Source organism: Urocitellus parryii, chromosome 6, assembly GCF_045843805.1.
Source record: "Urocitellus parryii isolate mUroPar1 chromosome 6, mUroPar1.hap1, whole genome shotgun sequence".
Lineage (NCBI taxonomy): Eukaryota > Metazoa > Chordata > Mammalia > Rodentia > Sciuridae > Urocitellus > Urocitellus parryii.
Window position 1 is genome coordinate 195697074 of NC_135536.1, and position 21281 is coordinate 195718354.

Here is a 21281-nt window from a genome sequence, read left to right on the forward strand (position 1 = left end):
AACCCAAGCCTTGCACATACTAGGCAAGTGCTGTACCCCTAAGCAACATCCTCAACTTTATTTTTTGAAACAGGTAGGGCTAGGTTGCCCATTTGGATTTGAACTTGTGATCGTCCTGCAACAGCCTCCCAAGTAGCTGGGATTACAGGAGTGTACCCATCACCCACCTGTTTTATCCATTTTTCAAGAAAACATAAGTAAAAATAGGTGATCAGAGTACCTAGCTAGTTCTGTATCAATAGAGATAGTGGTGGCACATCAATTCACAAGCAACTAACTGATAAAATTTTTTATTTCACTTTTGAGTTTTTACACTTTTTCCTGATTATTCCGTGTAAGGTGAAACTAGAACTGTTTAAAAGACATACACAAATCTAGTACATCAATAACCGGGGATTTTTCTTTTTTGCTATACTATTTTCACAACCACAGGTGTGCTTGCTAGGCAATATAACCATCACAGAAGCAAACATTAGGCAGAATACTGGTAAGGAAAACAAAGCAGAGAGCTACCAGATATACAGACAGCTTGGTTCCACATTCACTACTGCATTTTCAAGCGCCAAGTATTAACTGCACATTTTTGTTCAGCTAGAAAGAAAAGGATTTTTTTTTTAGCTTTTTTTTTTTTTTTGGTTTGTTTTAAATCAGTGCATGAATTTTTCTTTTCTCATTTCAGCAGATGGACAAACAAATGAACTCTATAGCTTTATGGAATGTTAAGGGTAAGGGGTGATACTGTGAGACTGACAGGCCTGGCTATTCTTGATTCTCTCCTTTGCAGTGCCCATGCAACTTCCCTGCATTATAGGGTCTTGTGTAGACATGTCTGAGAACTGAGCTGGATGAGTACACTTTGGAGATCTGGTGATAGGCACTAACAAGCATTATCAGGGTTGGTTGCAATAAAGGGAGAACTCATGGAGATTTAAAAATACTTTTTGATTCAGATTGTGGTATGACTGAAGAGCAACAATTGTGCTGAGAACTGGAGGAAGACTGGGATGTGGTGTGAGAAGCTCTTCTCAACTCTGAAGCAAGCCTTACTCACCAAAATGCTCACCACTGTCTTGCACCCTCTGCCCACACGACATAAAAAGTAAACAAAAGATACAGATTTCCAAAGGAAGAAAATGTAAGGAAGCAGAAGGACATATATTTTTAAGAGGGAAGAGAAAAACAAAGTCAATAGTTCAAAAGAACATGGGGGAAGGAGTGTTTAGTTTTTAAAATTTAATGCCCCAAGTTAGGAATATCTTGAGTACTCCTCCAGTGAGAGACAATCTCTACAGAACATTGTTCTTAAATGACTTACCCAGGAAACAGATAAGGTGGTTCATAAGATATATAGCTTGTTTTTCTTTAGCTAAGTAGTAACAAGGAAAACAGATCTGATTGTTTTGAAAAGTTGCAAATCAGTAACATATTGCTGTAGGAAAGGGGGCTTAGTCACTCTTGTTATAATGAGCACTGAACCTTTTTGCAGTGTCATAACCCAGCTATCTGCCACAAAGAATCTCAATTTCAGGATCTGAGTTTCCTCAGAGGAAGACACTATAGACTTTTGTGGTCATGAACTTTTGAGTGGCAACAGCCCAAACTGGTCAAGTGTCTACAAGCCCTGAACCACAGGCAGAATTACTGTGAATTACCATTAAACTTGGATGCCAAATGATGTGTCTCACTCCAGTCCCAGCACCACAATATAGTCTCTATAACTTTCTGTACAACTTTACAACAGAATTGTATTTCAGTGACTATTTTGATATCAGATTAAACTTTCCAAAAAGTTACACATAATTCAGGTCTATTTTTTCTACCAGTAAGAGTTCTGCTAAGTTACAAAACCCCATAATCACAGTGTTCAGTTTTAAAAAATTAAGCACACAGTAATTCTGTCAATATTAATGAAATCAAAACTTCAGAATGCCGTGGCATTTATGTGACCAATCCGAGTTTTAGATACAAATACCAGCTGTTTATACCATGGACCATTTTTGCTAGGCTGAGGCTGTGAAAAATCGAAGTCAACGTACAAATTTTTGTTTGTTTGTTTGTTTTATCGCACAAAGGGATAAATGTGGAGGGTACAGAGTGACACTGAACAGATCACAAAGCATGATAGACATTAGTTCTCTCCCTCCCCAGCATCTCCTTCATCTCCCTGGTTTTCGGATGTCCACAGCTGCAAGAGAAAAAAAAAAAAGGTATTATCAAAGTAGGGCTACTCAAATTTATGTGGGAGTGGTTCAATCTATATCTTATTTCAATCAACTGTTTAAAATTCCTTCTGTATTAATGCAGACACTAATGACTATACACATCACAATTTTAGCAGTCATCTATAACTAACTGAATTATATTTAATGGAGTATAAATCCTCTCTTGAATCTTGGATAATAGTGAATTATTTAGCAGGTGAATAGGAAAGGCCATAAACCATCCAAAAGTAGTACTTACAGTGAGATTGTCCCTAAGTAACTGCATGATCAGAGTGCTGTCTTTGTAAGACTCTTCATTCAGTGTATCCAACTCAGCAATCGCTTCATCAAATGCCTAAAACACAGAGCCTTCAGCAAAGAATCTACATGTTCTTAGAATTGTTAGTTGAGTTTTTTTTCCCCTTTTAATAAGTGACTAATTTTTCTTCTTCTACAGTACTTTGGGGGAGCCTTGTGTTTATAAAACTTCATAATGTGATTATAAAGCACCAATCAGCAATGATAAAATTTCCTAGACAATATAAATTATGATTTTCTAATAAACAGCTTTATCTAATAAGTAACTAGTATTATTGTTAAGCCTAGCACATGTGTTCTAGGTAAATTCACACAAATTTTTATTTACCAAAAACTCTTCTAGAAAATCTCTTAATTTTTTTTTAAACTTAGATACAAAAAAAAAAGGTACAAGAGTGAAACTCACTTCACTAAACCTGATTTAATTAACCTGCTAAGTCCCAAATTTTCAATTCTGCAAATAGTTCAACAAAATTGACACAGGTATATTAAAATAGGCTGGAAATGATAACCTAGCACTTATATATCTTTATGAAAATACATATATCAGTGTCTACCATTCAATCAAACATTTGCTAAATGTTGTAATCATTCAGTTATTTTCTCAAAGAACAGAACTTTAAAAACACAATATTTGTTTCCAGTTATCATAAGCGGTATAACTGTTTCTCCATTTAAGTTTTTATAGACGTCCCACATCTGGGACAATGAGACTCAATAGGTTAAGAGCAGCAATTTAAGGGGTTCATTTCAGGACCTTTTCCAAACTTAAAAAAAAAAAAAAAGAAAGAAAGAAAAGAAACAAACAACAACAAAAAACTGTGCGCATGTTTACAAATACATATAAAGAAAAGGCCAAAAAAAGACAGGAGGAAATATAGCACACAAAGAAAATGTGGTCCAGCTGGGAGTGGGGGGTGCACACCTGTAATCCCAGCTACTCAGAAGGCTGAAGCAGAGGATCACAAGTTTGAGGACAACCTGGGCAACTTAGTGAGATTGTGTCTCAAAAATAAAATTAAAAGAGGGTGGGTATTGGGGATGTGGCTCAGTGGTAGAGCACTTGCCTAATATGCACAAGGACTGAAGGTTCCATTCCCAGTACAGGAAGGAAGGAAAGGAAGGTAAGAAGAGAGGGAATGTGGTCTGATTTCTTTCATTTACACAGCCATAACCTACTATATTGGAAGGAGGAGGATGATGTAAAACCAAGGCCTAAATTTTGATGAAAAACAATAAACCACCTTTACCTGGAATGTTCTGCAACCACCCCTCAAAAATAGTAGTAGTAGTAGTAGTAGTAATAATAATTAAAAAAAAATCAGCAGGAGTGTTGAGAAGGAATCACAAAGTAATAGGCCTGTATTTCTTTCATAAAAGACGTAATCCTACCCTAAAAAAAAAAAAATCTTCTAAAAAGTCCAAGACCATGAGGATGTCCCACAATAAAAGTTACTAGGAAGCTCAAAAGTCTATTAGGATTAGAAACCGGAGGATCCTTCTCACCGTTTTTGCCAGGCTGCAGGCCTTTTCAGGAGAGTTTAGAATCTCATAGTAAAAGACTGAGAAATTTAGAGCCAGGCCAAGTCGAATTGGGTGTGTAGGCTGCATTTCTTTCTTACTAATTTCAAATGCTTCCTGGTAAGCCTGCTGGGAGTTCGACACGGTGGCTGTAAGAAAGAGGAAAAGTATTAAAGGCTGCTTCTCCCACATGGTGCATCATAAACTGGATTCACAATCACAGTATTTTGACAAAGTGGGCTGATGTAAATGATCCATCAAAATGAGATGTCAGTGTCTCTACCATTCAATCAAACATTTGCTAAATGTTTATTCTAAGTCAAGTACTATATTAAGTGCTCCAGGGGAAGCAATGACGAATATAACAAAGTCTATTAAACCAATCAAGAAACATAATCTTTAACAAGATGGAACATAGAAAAATAAGGGGTTTCGGAGTTGACAGACCCAAACTGAATTCCCAACTTTTAATTCACTAGGTACACAGCTGAGAATAACTCTCTATCCCTGGTTTTCTTTATTAGAAAAATGGGGCTGGGGATATAACTCAGTGGGTAGAGTGCATGCCTCACATGCACAAGGCCTGGGTTCAATCTCCAGCACAATAAAAACAAAAAATGAATAGACTCCCATCTAAACTCAAAGTTGTGAGAGAATAAACAAGACTTTAAAGTACTTGGCACACAGCAGGGACACACAGCTGTTAACACTATCACAGCACCACTACTACAATATCTTTGTGACAAAAGAAATGCATCACTATATGTCTCCCTTATCTGCAGAGTGTATGTTCCAAGATCCCCAGTGAATGTATAGTACTGAACCTCATTTAACTGTTTTCCTTGTATGTACATCTATAAAGTTTAATTTATAAATTAGGTACAGTAGGAGATTAACAACAATCATAAAATAGAACAATAATATACTGTAATAGGAGTTTGGGCTTTGTCATTAAGTACAACAAGGGTTATCTTAACACAAACATGGCCATACTATGACAGTCAAATCTGATAAGATGACAATTAAAAGACCAATAGGCAGGGAACATAGATACAAGGTGCATATGCCAAAGGGATGATTCACATCCTGAGAAGGATGGTATAACACTTCATCCCAATACTCAGAACAGGGTGAAATCTAAAACTTATGAATTGTTTATTTCTGGAATTTTCCATTTAATGTTTTCAGGCCTTAGTTGGCCTTAAGAAACTGAAACTGGAGAAAACAAAACTGTACATAAAAGTAGACTACTATACTTTAACGTTCTGTTTCTAAAAAGACAGCTATCAAATAATTTCCAAGAAAAGAGCTCTTCAAATGCACTCACTACACATCAGACTTTTTAACGCCCTCCACATTTACTCCTTAGACACATTCTGATTTGTCAACCCCCATGACCTCATTCCTCACAGCACAATGGTCTTTTACATTTTGATTACTGTGACATCATCTAATGTCTATGGTGCACAGACAAAAGCAAAAGTTGTTGAAGTCCACTATTGGTCAAATTTGTTTAAACGTTACTTACTTTGTTTATTATCTCCAGATGCCACCTCAGAAAGATACCTAAAATAATCTCCTTTCATTTTCAAGTAGAACACCTTACTTTCTGGTTGGGTAGCATTGGGAATTAGATATTTGTCCAACAGCTCCTAAAAAATGATTCACATTATTAAGAACTTTGAATTATTTACAAGATACTAAAATTATATTTGAGATTCAAGATACAAACTACCACTACCAACTTTTTTGAAAATTAAAAATAACTTTTTTTTTTTAATCCAAGACTAAACGTTGTTTAGGTCATAACAGCAGATGCCCGTATTCTTCAGTTAAAAGTCACTTTGACCATCCATAAGGGGTTCATTAAAACACAGCTATTACAATGCAATGCTATGCAAAAATGATGTAGAACTACACTGATAACATGGAAATGCTCTCAAAAGAAATCTGAAAAAGCAGAATAAAAACACAAAAGCCATATTTGATATTAAAATATCTATGTGTATAGGCACACAAATACATAGGGGAAAAACCTGGAAGGATTATGTTGACAATGGTCCTCTAGGTGATAAGATCAGAGTGATTTTATTTTATATTACTTTGTCCTAACTTTAAAAAATAAATAAACCTGTCTTATTTCTGGAATTAGAGGGGGAAAAATATTTTTCCATTCTGGGAGAAAAAAAGTGATAATAGAACAAAACTGCCGAGAACTAAGTTCAGAATCAATCTGACCTGGGAAGAAACCCCTCTTCTGCCTGCTGTCTCTATCACCCTGGACCGACTGCCTTCTCACCCAAGCCTCAGTTTGCTTGGCTGTACAATGGGGGATCACAATGGCCACCTTCTAGGGTAAACTTGAGGACAAGTGAGCTAATGTACATAAAGTGCTTAACACGATGGCTGGCACGCAGTAAGCACTCAAAAGAGTCTAATACTATTATTAATAATAAATTCCTTTAAACATTTATGCTTACAACAAAAGTAGTTCTGAAGGAGTCCAAGCTTCGTATACAGAGCAATATTTTCGAAGAGTTGTTTTAGAATGTGGCATCCTGAAAAACTGGTTAAGAGGCAGTAAGTACCATGCTCTTCTTCACATTCTTTCAGATGCTCTTAAAAGCTGGTCTACATTTCAGGAATTATGGAACTTTCTTGCCCTTGGAATGCATGCCATACTTCATCTGAATACCAGATGTACCTAACATTCAGGAATTAGTGCACCATTAACAAACCCCCAAATGACCAACAGGCAACAAGTTTAGCCATGATACTGTTTATCTTACACCATGAATCTAATAAAAAGAGAAGCTCAATGCAAAGCTTAATTATAAGGGGATTTAAGGAGACGCAAGGGGCAGTAGTCATTTTAATATTCTTTGCAGACAGAGTGCAACTCCTTATGGGTTAGGGATGAGAAGTACTGCCTGATGACTGACAAGCTTTGACTGGTTTTTCAAAAGAAAGGTGTCATGGGCAGTAATTCGGAGAGGCAGCCAGCAGGGGAGGAGGTAGGTCAACAAGTGTGAATTCCTTTTCCCTTCAAAGCATCCCTCACCGTTCATTTTTACCTGATTTCACCTGGAAGAAAAAAAAAGTTCCCAGTGGGCTCAGGATGTGAGGGAAAGACAATATGATCATGATTTGCTCTAGGATATGCACCCCTCCCATCCACAACCCCAAACTGTGGTCAGAGAGTCAACAATCTCTCTCTAGCTTATATAAAACACCGGAGAGGAGAATCCCCAAACCACCTTCGATTTGGCTTTGGAACGCATACTGAGCTTGAGGAATGTGCCTAATTTTCAGACAAAATCAGGACTCTCCACTGTGAAGGCATGGCTGGGGGGAGGATGAAAGGCAGCTCAGCTTTTTAATCCTGCCTCCCCTACAGGAGATGACATCACTACTCAGATGACTATAGAGAATAACCTATCTGTGGCTGCATCTAAAATCCTGTCTATCTGGCCTCAATTTCTAAAGAAAAGATGTTGACTAAATCCTCCTGTTTTTCACAAGCCTTTCTGATAGGGGAAGAAAATAGCCCAGAAGTGATGAACAATCTCTGATCAAGCAAAAATGTGGGGAGGGAGGGGAATCATATCATGTGGGTTGTAAATGGTTTTTCAGCTTTCCAGTATACTCAGACACTCTTTCTCATAAGCTGTTTGAGAGTTTGCATTTGGACAGTGTTAATACTATTTAGAAGTAACTCTTTAAAGAGAAGCACTGGCCCTTACCAGAACATCATTGCAGATATCCTGCAGCTCTGCCTCTATCTTCTCACGGTACTCTTTGCCCATCTGCTGCTTCTTCTCATTCCTCTCTGTTTTCTGTTCAATGCTGGAGATGACGCGCCAGGAAGAACGGCGAGCACCTACCACATTCTTGTAGGCGACAGAGAGCAGATTTCTCTCTTCATTGGAGAGTTCGTGCCCCTGTTCAGTGACTGCCTTCATGGCTGCAGCCATGTCATCATAGCGCTCAGCCTGCTCAGCAAGTTTGGCTTTCTGTACCAGCTCACTTTTGTCCATGGTCATTCCCTAGAACAAGAGCAAGAGAAAAAGAAAAGCAGATGTCAGGCTTCAGGTCCCAGGAAATACATGTGTGAATCTTCTTACAACCCCTCTGGAAAGCCTACCCAAAAGTGAAACATCTAGCTCCAAATGCCATCGACATTACAGATCATGCACTAAGCATCTATACTGTCAGGTGCTTTGCTAAGGCCTTTATTTGGGTCAATTAATTTTCCAACACACACCAAAGAGAAGAATCATGAATCAAGGTGGATGGACTTGGGCTCTACCGATCACTAGCTCTCCTACTCAGAGGGCAATGATCTTGGTTAGATCACTTAACCTGAGAGCTCTAGTTTCCTTATTGGAAAGCAAGAACACTACCAACTCTCTCAAAGAGGCTCTTACAAGGACAAGTGACCTAATATACATGAAGTACTATGAAAAGTTTAAAGCATTATATACAAATATCAGGTACTAATTTCGTTTAGGTATAGGTTGCAAAAAATAAAAAGTATACAGGATGTATAGAAACAGAACTTAATTTATTTGAACCACAGAAGTTCATTTAGATTTTCTCAAAACAAAAAATCTCAGTGTTTTCAGTTTATTATTTTATCAAACCCTTTATACAGACCAATCAGTGAACGCCTCTTAATCACCTCACCTTAAGTTAGTTCTCCACTACAATAATCTTAGAAAGTGCAATAATTTTTTTGAAAAAAGCAACTAAAAATGATTTACTATTAAAAATTAGTTTTCATACTGTTAGCTTAAATTTACATATATCCTCTATGCCACAGAGTAAAAATATGCTTATTCATTTATTGATTTTTGTGGTACTAAGGACTGAATCCAGGGGTGCTTTACCACTGAGCTACATCTTCAGCCCCTCTTACTTTTTATTTTGGGACAGGTTATTAAACTGCTCAGGCTGACCTCAAACCTGTGGTCCTCCTGCCTCAACCTTGAATCTCTGGAATCAGAAGGGTCTCACTAAGTTGCTTGGGGCCTCACTAAGTTTCTGAGGCTGGCTTTGAACTTGTGATTCTCTTGTCTCAGCCTCCTGAGCTTTTTAGAATACAGGCACATACCACCATGCCCGGCTCCAGCTCATTTTTTAATTTTAAAGAGGTTTAATAAATTAAACCTTGGGCCCAAGCACACAAAAATGCATTATCAAATGAAGCACAAAGAAATCCAGGCAATTTAGAAAGAGTTGATTCTCCAGTTCAGAACTATGAATTTTCTTCCTACTGCTTATTATCTAAATCATATTCAGAGTTACCTCCTATATACAACTTGCTAATTGTAAGGTTACATTTAGTGAAGTAAGTCTTGCCTAGATCTATGACATCTTCACTCACAACACTAGAATGTAACTACAGCAGATAGTAATCCTCAGGAAAGACTCCATTTGCTGCTTCCCTACACATCCCAGCACATCCCCAGCAGTTAGGAGTCAGCAGCTCTGTCCAATCAACACAGGCAGAAATGATGCTGCTTCCAGGCTCAAACTGTGAAAATCCTGCATGTAGTTCCCCAAGCTTTCTTCTCTTACAGCATCCACCTAAAATGTGTTCTAGATGATGCACTCATAAAAGAACGGTCTGTCAGCCCAAGTCCCTGGGTAGCTATCCAGTAGAGAGTGTTACTAAGAGATAACCTAGTCTACTTTAATACAAGAAAGAAATATCCTATCATCCCAAAATTACATGCTTTCAGTATACCTAATTTTCTTGACCATAAAGTTTTTGGGATCAGGATAATTCCTATATATTATTAAATAATTGTACAATTGTTATTCCTGAAAGTACCAAGCACAGCAGGAGGAAACCAACTTTCAATGACTCAATTTACAGTCTGCAGTTATAAGTCACTAGAGGTTCATCTCAAAGTTCATACAACAGCACTGATGCAATTCTACCTATGAAAGATTCCAAATAATAAATTTCTGGGCAAAAGCCAACTCAAAGCTAAGCTATCCCATACAGTATAATAATAGAAATATGAGGGACGGACCTTGCTGAAGGATGCCACAAAGCTCTTCGACCTAACTAAGCCCAAATTAAGTACCCCCTTCAACCCCCTTTTCTCTCCTCCTTCAAGCATTTAAAATTTAACTCACACTTTGAAGAATTCTGAGTACTCTTTGAGACCTCCCAAATGTCCTCACCCTATTTCCTAAAATAAAACATGGCCTTTCTGATTTGAGGCCAACTATTTCAAGCTTCTCTGGGATCATCATAAGAGTTCCTGGAGATTGAAAATCATCATGCATATTAAAAAACAACAACAAAAAAAAAACTATTCATGTATCTACCCATTTCAAAAAATTTTAATTCTACATATACACAGAAACAATTTAAAACAAACAAAATCCATAGCCAAATGTCCTGATGCCTACTGCTTACATAACTTTTGACTTATATAACATGGATTTTTGAAGCAGCTAGACCAATTTCAACAGGAAATGGGTTACACAACACCCAGCAGTTTGGAGCAAGGCAGTAGACAAGGGAGAAATGAAACCATTCCTCTTGCTACATCTACAATAAATCTCCCATCCATCATCTTTCCCTATACCCACTGGTTTCAGTCTCTACCTCCAGCCCCCTTCACATCTTTGCTACGAGACCATCTTTTTTGTGGTACTAGGGATTGAACCCAGGGCCTCACATGCTACACAAATGTTCTACCACTGAGTAACTTCCCTACCAGCCCCATCTTCTTAAAAGCCCAGATCAAGTCACTTTCTGCTCAAAATTATTATTTTCTGCTGGAGAGCAGAATCAGATCTCAATGCCCACCCTATCAGTGAATGCTTGCCAACCTATCTTCTCAGATTTTTCCCATAAAATGCCTGCCACACAATATGTGTTTCACACTTACATACAAAGTGTGATTTTCTGTCTTGACTCACTAAAGTCAATCCCTCTATCTGGAATGGCCTTCCCCACTCACTTGGAATATAAAGTTCTTCAGAGCATGGCTCAAAGGCCACCTCCTCCAAGAAACCTTTCTTAAGCCCAAGCTGTGTAATACAAGAACCACATGTGGCTATTCAATTGAAATGTGACTAGTGCCACCCACTGAAATCATAATATTTTGGTTATTGTACAGAAATTAATAAAATTATTAATTTCACTTGGGTTTTTGTTTTTGTAATACTAGGTACTAAACCCAGAGCCTTGCACAGGTTAGGCAAGGGCTCTACTACTGAGCTATACCCTCAGTCCTCTTTAAAGAAAAATTCAGATTACATATAGCTCACATTCTGTTTCTACTGAATGATACTGCTCTAAGATAAAATGACTCTCAGAAAGCACTTAATCTATACCTGTCATGTCTTATCACATTTCTTCAGTATTAAAATTATTTGTATATACCTCAAGTCCCTTCCTATACAAGCTCCTTTTGGGAATATCTTCCACAACATCCTGCACATAATCAGTAAGAACAAATAGCTATCCAATGAATGGATAAATCCTAAAAAGAATAAAATTACAAATCTGGTAGCCTTCTCTTTTCTCAAGAAATTCAAAGCTTCTATTCCTCAAGTATATTGAAAACTTGTATTTGCACCTCACTCTGTGTTTCTGGCCCTACTTCAAAATCACTCTTCCTAAACTACTTCTTTAGCTCTGCCTGTACTTTCACTCAATAACTTTCAGCACTTTTGGTCACTCCACCAAGTCCACATTCCACCTGGCTTTCAGGGTCCTCATAACTTGGCTCCTCCTGATCAACCAGGCTTTCTCACCCACTGTTCTCCACGTACCCTTCTCTCAGGCTGGACATCACCACATGACCTATAAAATGCCATGCTCAAACATACTAAAAACTGCTTTTGTTGTTCTCTTCATGTAGAATGCTCTTCTATACTCTTTAATTCCTGCCTATGCAAACCCTGGCCAACCATCCAGGGCCAGAAAGCACACATTGGTCTACCATGCCTATACCTCAAATACATATGGAGAGTTTCTTTATGATAGTCTATGGTACAGATGTTGAAAACCAAACCATTTACAGTTTCACATGTGTTTCCTCCAAGGAAAACTGCATATTTATTTCACACTTAGTGTCAAAAACTGTGCTCAGTACAAGACTCATACTCAAATATGTATCTGGTAAGTTTTTCAACACTCATTACTGGGATAGCAAAGAACACAGCCTGCCTATGTATGCTGGTACAGCAGAAAGGCAACAGGGCTGTATCACAGCACAATCTGCCACTACACAGCCTTAAGACCTTGTTACATTCCAGTCTTCCAGTGTAAAAAACAAAGACAAGAGCATCTCCCTTAAGAGAGTTGCTGTGAATATGACAGGTAGGGAATTAAAGAACATTAGATGTGCAAACTCTTCTTAAGTAATACACAGTGCATGGGAATGGGGTTGTGGCTCAGTGGTAGAGTGCTTGTCTAGCAAGTGTGAGGCACTGGGTTCAATCTTCAGTAACACCACATAAAAAAACCCACAAAATGCTGTGAGGTTGGATTTTTTTTTTTAAATCTGTTTATCCATCTATCCATCCATCCATTCTGGAGACTGAACCCAGGATCACTCTACCACTGAGCAAGCAAGTGGGTGAACTATCAATCAGTACTGCGAATCAAACCCAGGGGCATTCTATCACAGAGCTACATCCTCAACCCATTTTATTTTTTATTTTATTTTGAGACAGGGTCTCACTACATTACCAAAGCTGGCCTTGAACTTGCAATCCTCCTGTCTCAACCTCTGGAGTAGCTGAGATTACTGGTGTGCACCACCATGCCCAGCTGGATTTGTTTTTAAATATACAAGCCCATGAGTAGAAAAAGCAAGTCTAAATTATTCTTGCACAGGAAATAACCCCTCAATGAAATAAAAATGGGAATACATGTTAACTGACCCTTATATTTATAAGTTCCTAATCAAATTTTCTACAGATGACAACTAGTGATGGTTTATCATCAGGATATAATTTTTCTTCTGAGCTTTATAAAGGACTATAGACTGGTCATCAAGCCCAGTACCAATCTCAGAGAGTCAAAGATACCACAGTAGACAAACTCATTGCAGGACAAAGTTGGGGGTGGGGTGGGGGGTTGCAGGGAGAGTGTCCTAGCTCTGCAGTGAGCTAAGAGAGTTTTCCTGTGCCTGGCATATGCTTGAGAATAAAGTTACCAAGCACTCTCATATGGTAGTGACAGGTGTCAATCTGTCCGAAGTAACCTGATGCAGCAAGTCAGAAGACTAGGAAGCATATGCTAATAAATATAGCAATTGCATAGTGAAAAACATTTAAATAAACAACAACATGGAAATGACTTAAAAAAAAAAGAGAAAGATGGCACAAGACTACATGACCATCTATGAGTCATAAAAGAACACAGCCTGTGATAAGCACCAGGAGTACAAAATAATTTGTTTTATAAGAAAAACTTTTTAAAAAAACAGAAGTTAGAGGTTCAGAGAAACAGAAAGCTATGAAAAATAATTCTAAAGGTGTCAACAAAATAACTATTTCTTTCAAAGAAACGAAACCCTAGCCCAGATAACAAATGCTGGAATAAGAGTATCTAATAACCAACATAGCCCCACCATCTCAATTCTTTGCCTAAGTTTTTCTAATCAGGGTCAAAATTCTGAGAAGTTATTTCCCAGTGTCCAAAGGCGATACCCAAGGATAAGGACAAAAAAATGACTATAATCAATCTTTCTCACTATATATATGCTTGTGCGTGCTATGTGTGTATACATATATTTTAAAGGGCACTGCAAAGGAAAAAAGAATTTGAAAATGGCACAAGCCTACAATCCCAGAGGCTTGGGAGGCTAAGGCAGGAGGTTTGCAAGTTCAAAGCCAGCCTCAAAAACTTGGCAAGGTCCCAGGCAACTCAGTGAGACCCTGTCTCTAAATAAAATACAAAAATGGGCTGGGGATGTGAGTTAGTGCTTGAGTTTATCCCGAGTATCCTCCATCCCAAAAAAACAGTTTGAAAATGATGGCTGTGGCCATCATTAACTTTCAACTGTATTTTATTTTTGAGGAAAACAAAGCACTCAATTCTAAAATAACACTGAGTTAGAAATTTTACATGAGGATTTGATCATCTCTTATATATCTGGAATTACCCAAGTTTTATATAAAACATATTGGTGGAATCTGTTTCAGGAAAGCCCTACATACAACAAATCCGGGCTTCTATAGAGAAATTAAGCAACCCCCCCCATATTTCCATATTATAACTTCTCTGAATCTCAGTTTCCTCACTGTTAAAAGTAGATATTAACAGCTACCAAATAAAATAATGCACATAAAATGCCTATCTGGTGCTAGTCAAAGTAAAAGCTTACTCATAAGCTACTTCACAAAAATGTAGTGCATATAATCAATGTGTGTTGAAAGAGCTGCAAAAGGAAAAAAAAATAGATTATTTCCAAGAACTCTGGATTAGTCACTGAGAGTAATTCAAAAGAAATGAAAGCTGTATGACCTTCCCTCCCAGAACATAAACCTGAATAGTTGGAACATAAGAAAATGTCATACCTTTGTGGGTTACAATGCTTCTCGTCAGAAAAGCTACCTGCTAGAATTAGAGGAAAGTGGTTTACTTCAAAAGTATACAGGTCCCAAACTCCTTTTATGGGATGAAGAGCTGTGGTTAAGAGAGAGAAAGGAAACTCCAGGTGGTGACAGGAACAGATGTATGCACAAAGTACAGTATGTTTTTCTAAACGACAGAAAGCAAAGGCCAAAGTGGAAAAAGGAATGAGAACAATTACTAATCCAGAGAGGAAACTGACAGGTGCCATGGATGCAGACACTTTTAGGTCCTGATGCCCCAGGGCACTGACCAATTATTGCCTTCAGTCTGGCATGACTGCCAGGTGGCAATAACTTGGGCGTTACCCCAGCTCAGATAACAAGGCGTGGCTCCAGGTGCAGGCCTCACCTGCAGGGGTTGAGCTACACTCCCGTTCCTTTGTAATCCTACCCCTTTGCCCTTTTTGGGATAGAATGTTCCATGGAACCACCCCTTGTATGTTCCCTATATAAGAATAAAAAATTCCAGCGGCTCTCTCTTTCCATGGACCCTTAAAGTTGCAGAGTCGTCTCCAGAATATTGAAAAGGTAATTCTGTGTGGTTGCATGCTTTCTTTGTCATTTTCTTGAGTTATTGGAATAGTCAGACTTTGTGAACCCAGCATTAGGTCGCCAGCTAGCATAGATGGCAATAGACAGGAGCATCTTGAAAACCTAGGCTCAAAGTCTCAGTGGGGTAAAGAACTGACTGCAAATTCTGAACAGCAGTCGGATGTATCATTCCAGATAGAGCAACCACAGAACCATGAAGTAGAAGTTACAGCTCTGGAGTCACTCTGCTGAAGGGAAAACCTGCCAAGCTCCAGCAGGAGGGACTGAGAAAGTCAGCAGGACCAGCTGGCTAGTGGGTGTTATCCAGAAAAAGTCAAGTACTCCTGGCTCTCAAAGAAAACTACTCACTGAAAAACACCTACTCTAAAAATGTCTGTGTGCCTTTCTACACACAAAGTAGAGTCCTGTAATAAATTTCATTTCATTCAAACATTTGCAGGTTCTTCGTTAGAAACATAACATGTTATTTGAAATACAAAATCATTAACTTTATGTCTGGTGAACACTGAATGGTGAGGGGAAACTGTACCTGTATTTCAAAATTTCTTCTTTCACATCAATTTTGAATACCATTTTTAATTATGTCCAATTAGCCATGATTAAATTTAAGCACCCAAATAAATGGCAGCCAAAGTATACCCTACACAAAGGTTAAAAAATAAATGGTCAATGAGTGAAAGGGCATTTACTATGTATCTTATTTCAATTCTAAATTGCTTTCTTTGAAGTTTTTTTTTTAAAAAAAGAAAGACACATGTTAATTAACCTACGCCTATTTCTAAAATGGGTACACATTGAGTTATTGTAAATGTCTTTGTCGACACCACACTGGATTATGAGCTTAAGATAGGAATCCAGACTCTTTTATTTGGATACTCAACGTAGAGCTCAATGCCTACCACACTGAACAGCAAATCACTTAATCAAGTGACACATTTTTGCAACGAAGTGAACAAGTTGTTATTGCCCATGTGGACAGGGGCAGGTAGATGACATCTAATCTATAAAATACACTGTACATATAGTCTGTCTTAGACTACTGTTTGAAGAGTCAGCTCTAATCAGGAGACAACACTATGCCTTTTGACTAATATTTTTCGGTACCTTTCACCATATTTATAGATTCAAATGGAGTTTCAATAAATCTTTGAAATACCATCTATCTTTTCCATTCAGAAATCCAATCAGTTAGCTATTGGGCTTAATAAAAATATCCATTGTTTATGGTCTGTTCAAATGGACAAAGCACTTAGGAATTTATAGCAACTCATTTAATCCTAAGTATTCTTATGAAGTAGATGACACTGTTCCCTTTTATAAAGAGTAACTCACTTAGGGTCACACAGCTATAGCTAAACCAACATTAATTTTAAAACTAATGTTCTTTTCTCAATGTCTTCTAAAGATCAATTATTATTCCCAATGCTTACTTCAGGAAAAAACAGACATCAATTTTTTGAAGAATCATGCAAAGTTGGTATATATTTTAAAAACTCATCAAACAAGCTTTAAGGTGAAGTTCTCAATGAAGGGCAAAAAATAATATTGGATAGGGTTCACATCTAATTTATTTTGCCCTTTAATAAGTTTGTCCTGGTCAAGGCCATTCAGAAATAACTCTTCTTGGGTTGCCTACAGAAAACAATGAAATAAACAACTAGGACAGGAAAAAAATCACAAAATAAAGAACTGCTGGAATAACTTGTCCCTGCAAAGCCATCATTCATTTTCATCTCATTACAAGTATTTGAAACATGTGACCATGCCTCTTTTAGAAGATCTTTGGTAGAGAAAGCATTATCATGATTCACTTTTGAGCACACATATCATGAAATAAAGCACTGTATTCTATTCATCCTTTTTAAACATTCCCCTTAGAAAACTCCCCTCAGTACCTAGTTCCAGCTGTTAGTTTCTCCATCCTGATGTGCAGATGACTATGAGGATCCTATATTCATGCAGCAATTAAAATGCTTCTAAAACTTAAAAGTTGCTATTACATAAGTGTGATTTCCTGCCCCCTAATGTGTGAACTGTCATCTCTCCCTAGAGGAGTGTAGAAACCAAGCAACTTAAAAGTCCCTCTACAATGAAATTTTAGTTCATTCTCTAAGGTATCCTCATTTACAGGAAAAGTACTTTGTTGCCACATGAGCAGGCAGCATAACAAGATGTAATAATTTAAAATTTTCTCTCTACTTATGTAGATCGTTCCCTCATCTCCTCTACCCTGACAATATATAGAAAACCTAAAAATCAACCAAAAAAAAAAAGTAGTATGATGAACAGTATATAACGATGACCATGACCAAGTTCTGTTAGATAAAGAACCTGGAACTGTGTGCCACAAAGGTAGCTGATGAACCTTCTCCCTGGTCTGAAGCAAGTACCAGAAAAACTGGATTTTGCAGAAGCTTGTTTCCTGATGCACACCAAAAGTATCATTCCCACAGGCCAGAAAAGGTATACCCCCCCAATAAACCACAGTATACCTGTCTTTAAAATTAGCTATAGTTTCAGTTTAAATACATTTACTTTAATAGGATATATGTAAAGAAAAATGAAGGACTAAATGGTATTTACCATAAAATATACATGTTATTCCATAAGTAGAAATCTATCATTCCCTAGAGCCAAACCATCTGGGTTTGATTCCCAATTCCAGCACTTACCTTGTGTTGGTATCCTTGGGAAAAATTACTCTTCTTGCCTAAGTTTCCTCATCTACAAAATGAGGCTAACAGTACTTACTTCTTATTGGCTGTTACAAAGACTAAGTTAATATATATGTGCTTAGTGCACAGTTTGTGCTACAAATGCTAGCTATTATAATTATACCTAATGCTACTTCATCAGTTGGTGAACATTACAAATAAGTGGATTCTATGTTATATAGCACATATGCTATAACTAAATACGTGTACGTTCATGCATATGGTCAAAAACTATTAAAAATATATACTACAGAAAGGTTGATCAATGGGTATTAAGTTATAAGTTTGATAGGAGTAAGAAGTTCTGATGTAACAGTAGGGTGGGTGACTATAGATAACAATTATATACTATATATCTCAAAAACCTGGAAGAACTTTGTTTAATCTGATTTAAATATTATAGGATACATACATGTACTGAAATGTCACATAGAACATCATTTATATGTAGAGTTTTTATGTTACCAATTTAAAAGGGGCTGGGGATGAAGTTCAGTGATACTGCTTGTCCGTTAGCTTATGTGTGACCCTGTGTTCAATTGCCAACATGGCAAAAAATGAATAAACAAGTTTAACCTAATATTTTTAAAAATCTATATTCCAGGTGCTTATTTTGAGTATGTCATAATGTATCAAAGACTGCATTACCATTTGCACTGTACAGATGAGAAAATGATTCAGAAAGGCTGGATTTGTACATGTAAAAGAAGTTCTATAATGATATATCATTTTTTTTCAAAGCAACATGTACAAAAGCAGGGTTGGGTCTTTACAGAATGTAACTAGAGAAAAAAAGAAAAGTGAACTCTGTGATTAAAAAACAACAAAATTAAGAGCTTATATTTAACAACTTAGTTTGTAAAAAGGCCTCATGAAAACTCCAAAGTTAGGAAAGCTAAAAACCAGAATGATTAACATGCTTAAGATTACACAGCTAGAAAATACTGCAGGCAAGAACTATATCAAATTTATTTAACTTCAACTTCAGCACTCTTTCTGTTTCTGTATCAACAGTCAAGTGGGGAAAATGCACTTTTTGCCACAGCCCAAATCTCTTAGAGACTCTGCCTGGGGAACTAGCATCAAGGAAATTTGTTCAGCCTGGTTTTCAGAGGCTGCCTCCCAGATCTATAGAGCTCCAATTCTAAAATGGCTTCAACATAACACAAGCACTGCATGATGGGAAATGTTCAGAAGATTATAGGGTAGAAGCCATAGGAGCCATACTCCAGAGGCTGATGGTCCATAAATATTTGCTACTGACAAAAGAGAATATTCAATTTGCAAATAGATATGTGGTTTAGGCCAAATCACCTCATTTTTGGTAAAGTCTTCATCTGTAAGATGGGTGAATGGTTTCTTATCTCACTGAAGGCAGAGGCCAGGAAAATAATTCTGCAGTTGCTACCATTTAGAAAGCCATGCTTAAGATTTTAAATTAGGGGCTGGGGTTGTGCTCAGTGGTAGACCGCTTGCCTAGCATGTGTGAGGCCCTGGGTTCGATCCTCAGCACCATATAAAAAGACATTGTGTTCATCTACAACTAAATATACATATATATATATATTTTTTTCCATTAAAAAAAAAAAGATTTTAACTTAGACCCAACAAAATTGACAGGTTTCACACTCACCATTCTGTGTGCAGCTAAGGACAAGGATCCTAGAAAAACAGGTTCCGACAACTGAGACAGCCCTAAGAAATGTGGTGCACTGGAGGCAGTCAAGAAGAAATTCACGACCAAGAACAAATAATACTTATAAATTTTCAGTAGGAAAATGCAAAAAGCTGAGTAACCATGTGTTCAGTTCTATAAACTGCATATGTATGTGGTGTCATATGAACAACCGAGACAATGAGAAGTGCAGACAACTCTCATATTTTTGTAAATGCTTCTTCACCTTTCTGTTTTGGCTCCTGTGACCGGCTGATTTTATATATTCATAACATCACCTTGCCAAATCCCATCTCCCACACAGGGCAAGTAAAATCAGAGCCTGATGCTATCTAGCCTTACCAAAGAGAAATGCAGTGAAGGTAAGGACAAGAGACATGCATTTTTAAAGAAAGGTTGGCAAATTGTCTTACTAATGCTGCCACCTTTGAAACCCCCATTACATGCAAGTTCTCCATTTGCAATAGACAAAGATGTACTCATCTGATGAAAAAGAATCCACATCACGCCCACCCATTCCCCACCCGGGAGACCATCAGGCAAATTTCAGACCGAAAAATGGATGGGGGAATTTTGGGCAAGGACACAAAAGATTCTGGCATTAAATGTCACTAATAACACGGGGCGATATTCCACTACTCAGCCTGTGGTATTTTTTTCTTCCTGGGGATCCCGCCTGACTCAGTACCCGGTTGCAGTGAGTCCATTTTTGATTCAAACCTCAACCCTGCTTTTCCCAGGGAATCTCCGTCCTACCAAGCTCCCAAACCATTGAAAGATGATGAAACGGCTTTACTGCAAAGTGGGAGGGGGTTTTCCTCTGCAGTCCGCCAAGGTTAAACCCTTTACTCCTCCGGGGGAGTCCAGCAGGGGTGCTGGGGCTCGGAAACTCGCCCGCGAGGTGGGATTTCAGTTCTGGAAGCAGAACGCACCGAGCAGTCGTGACAGGGAAGAAGGAGACGGTTCGCGCCCACCGAATCCCAGGGAGAGAGGGGGGCTCGGTAGGGTGTGCAGGGGGGGCGTTTCCGGGGCCCACGCCCGACCGTCCCTTTCAGCGCAGTACGGAGCCGCGCCCGCCCGCCGGGCAGGGCTGCGGGCGGCGAGGGAGGCCCGGGCTTCTCTCAGAGGCAGAGGGCCCGGCCCCGGAAACAGGGAGGGGCCGCGGCCAGGCCGAGCCCGCGCCGCAAGCGGCCGCGCGGGGCCGAGGAGGCCGCGCGCCGCTACCCGCGCAGCTCCCCCGCGGGGCCGCGGTGGCTGTCGCGCAGCCGGAGAGGGGCTTCTAGCTTGGGCCCCTGGGGGCCCCGGGTGGGCCCGGCTGCACTCACCGTGGCAGGGCTGCAGGGGCCTAAAGTGCTTCCGACGAAGCTCTAAGAATGGCAACCGCTTCCTTCCCAAGCCCACTCCTGAGGCGGCGGCAGCGGTGGCTGCAGTGGCTGTAGTTGCGGCGGCGGCGGCGGCAGCTACCCCAGCTCCGGAATCGGCGGCGGCGGTGGCGGCAGCTCCACTTCCGCTCCGGCCACCACTTCCGCTCCGGCCGAAGTCCCGCCCCACCCTATGCTGTCTCCTCATTGGGCAAACGAGGCACGGGGTTGCCCTGGCCTCCCAAGAGGGGCGCTGACGGAAGGGAGGAGGAAGAAGAGCGGAGGGCAGGGATGTAGCGGACGGGGGAGGGTGTCGGTCTCTGGG

At 39.0% G+C, this 21281-nt stretch overlaps 1 protein-coding gene across 1 annotated transcript; it reads right to left on the minus strand.

Moving 5' to 3' along the window:
* Positions 1-274: 274 nt before the first annotated feature.
* On the minus strand, positions 275-21122 carry Ywhab (tyrosine 3-monooxygenase/tryptophan 5-monooxygenase activation protein beta). Its single transcript, XM_026408324.2, has 6 exons — positions 20921-21122; positions 7784-8086; positions 5569-5692; positions 4026-4189; positions 2461-2556; positions 275-2185 (listed from the first exon to the last, which is right to left on the minus strand). The coding sequence occupies exons 2-6, from the start codon at positions 8081-8083 to the stop codon at positions 2129-2131; spliced, it is 741 nt and encodes a 246-aa protein (XP_026264109.1). The 5' UTR covers positions 8084-8086; positions 20921-21122; the 3' UTR covers positions 275-2128.
* Between the last annotated feature and the right edge of the window lie 159 nt (positions 21123-21281).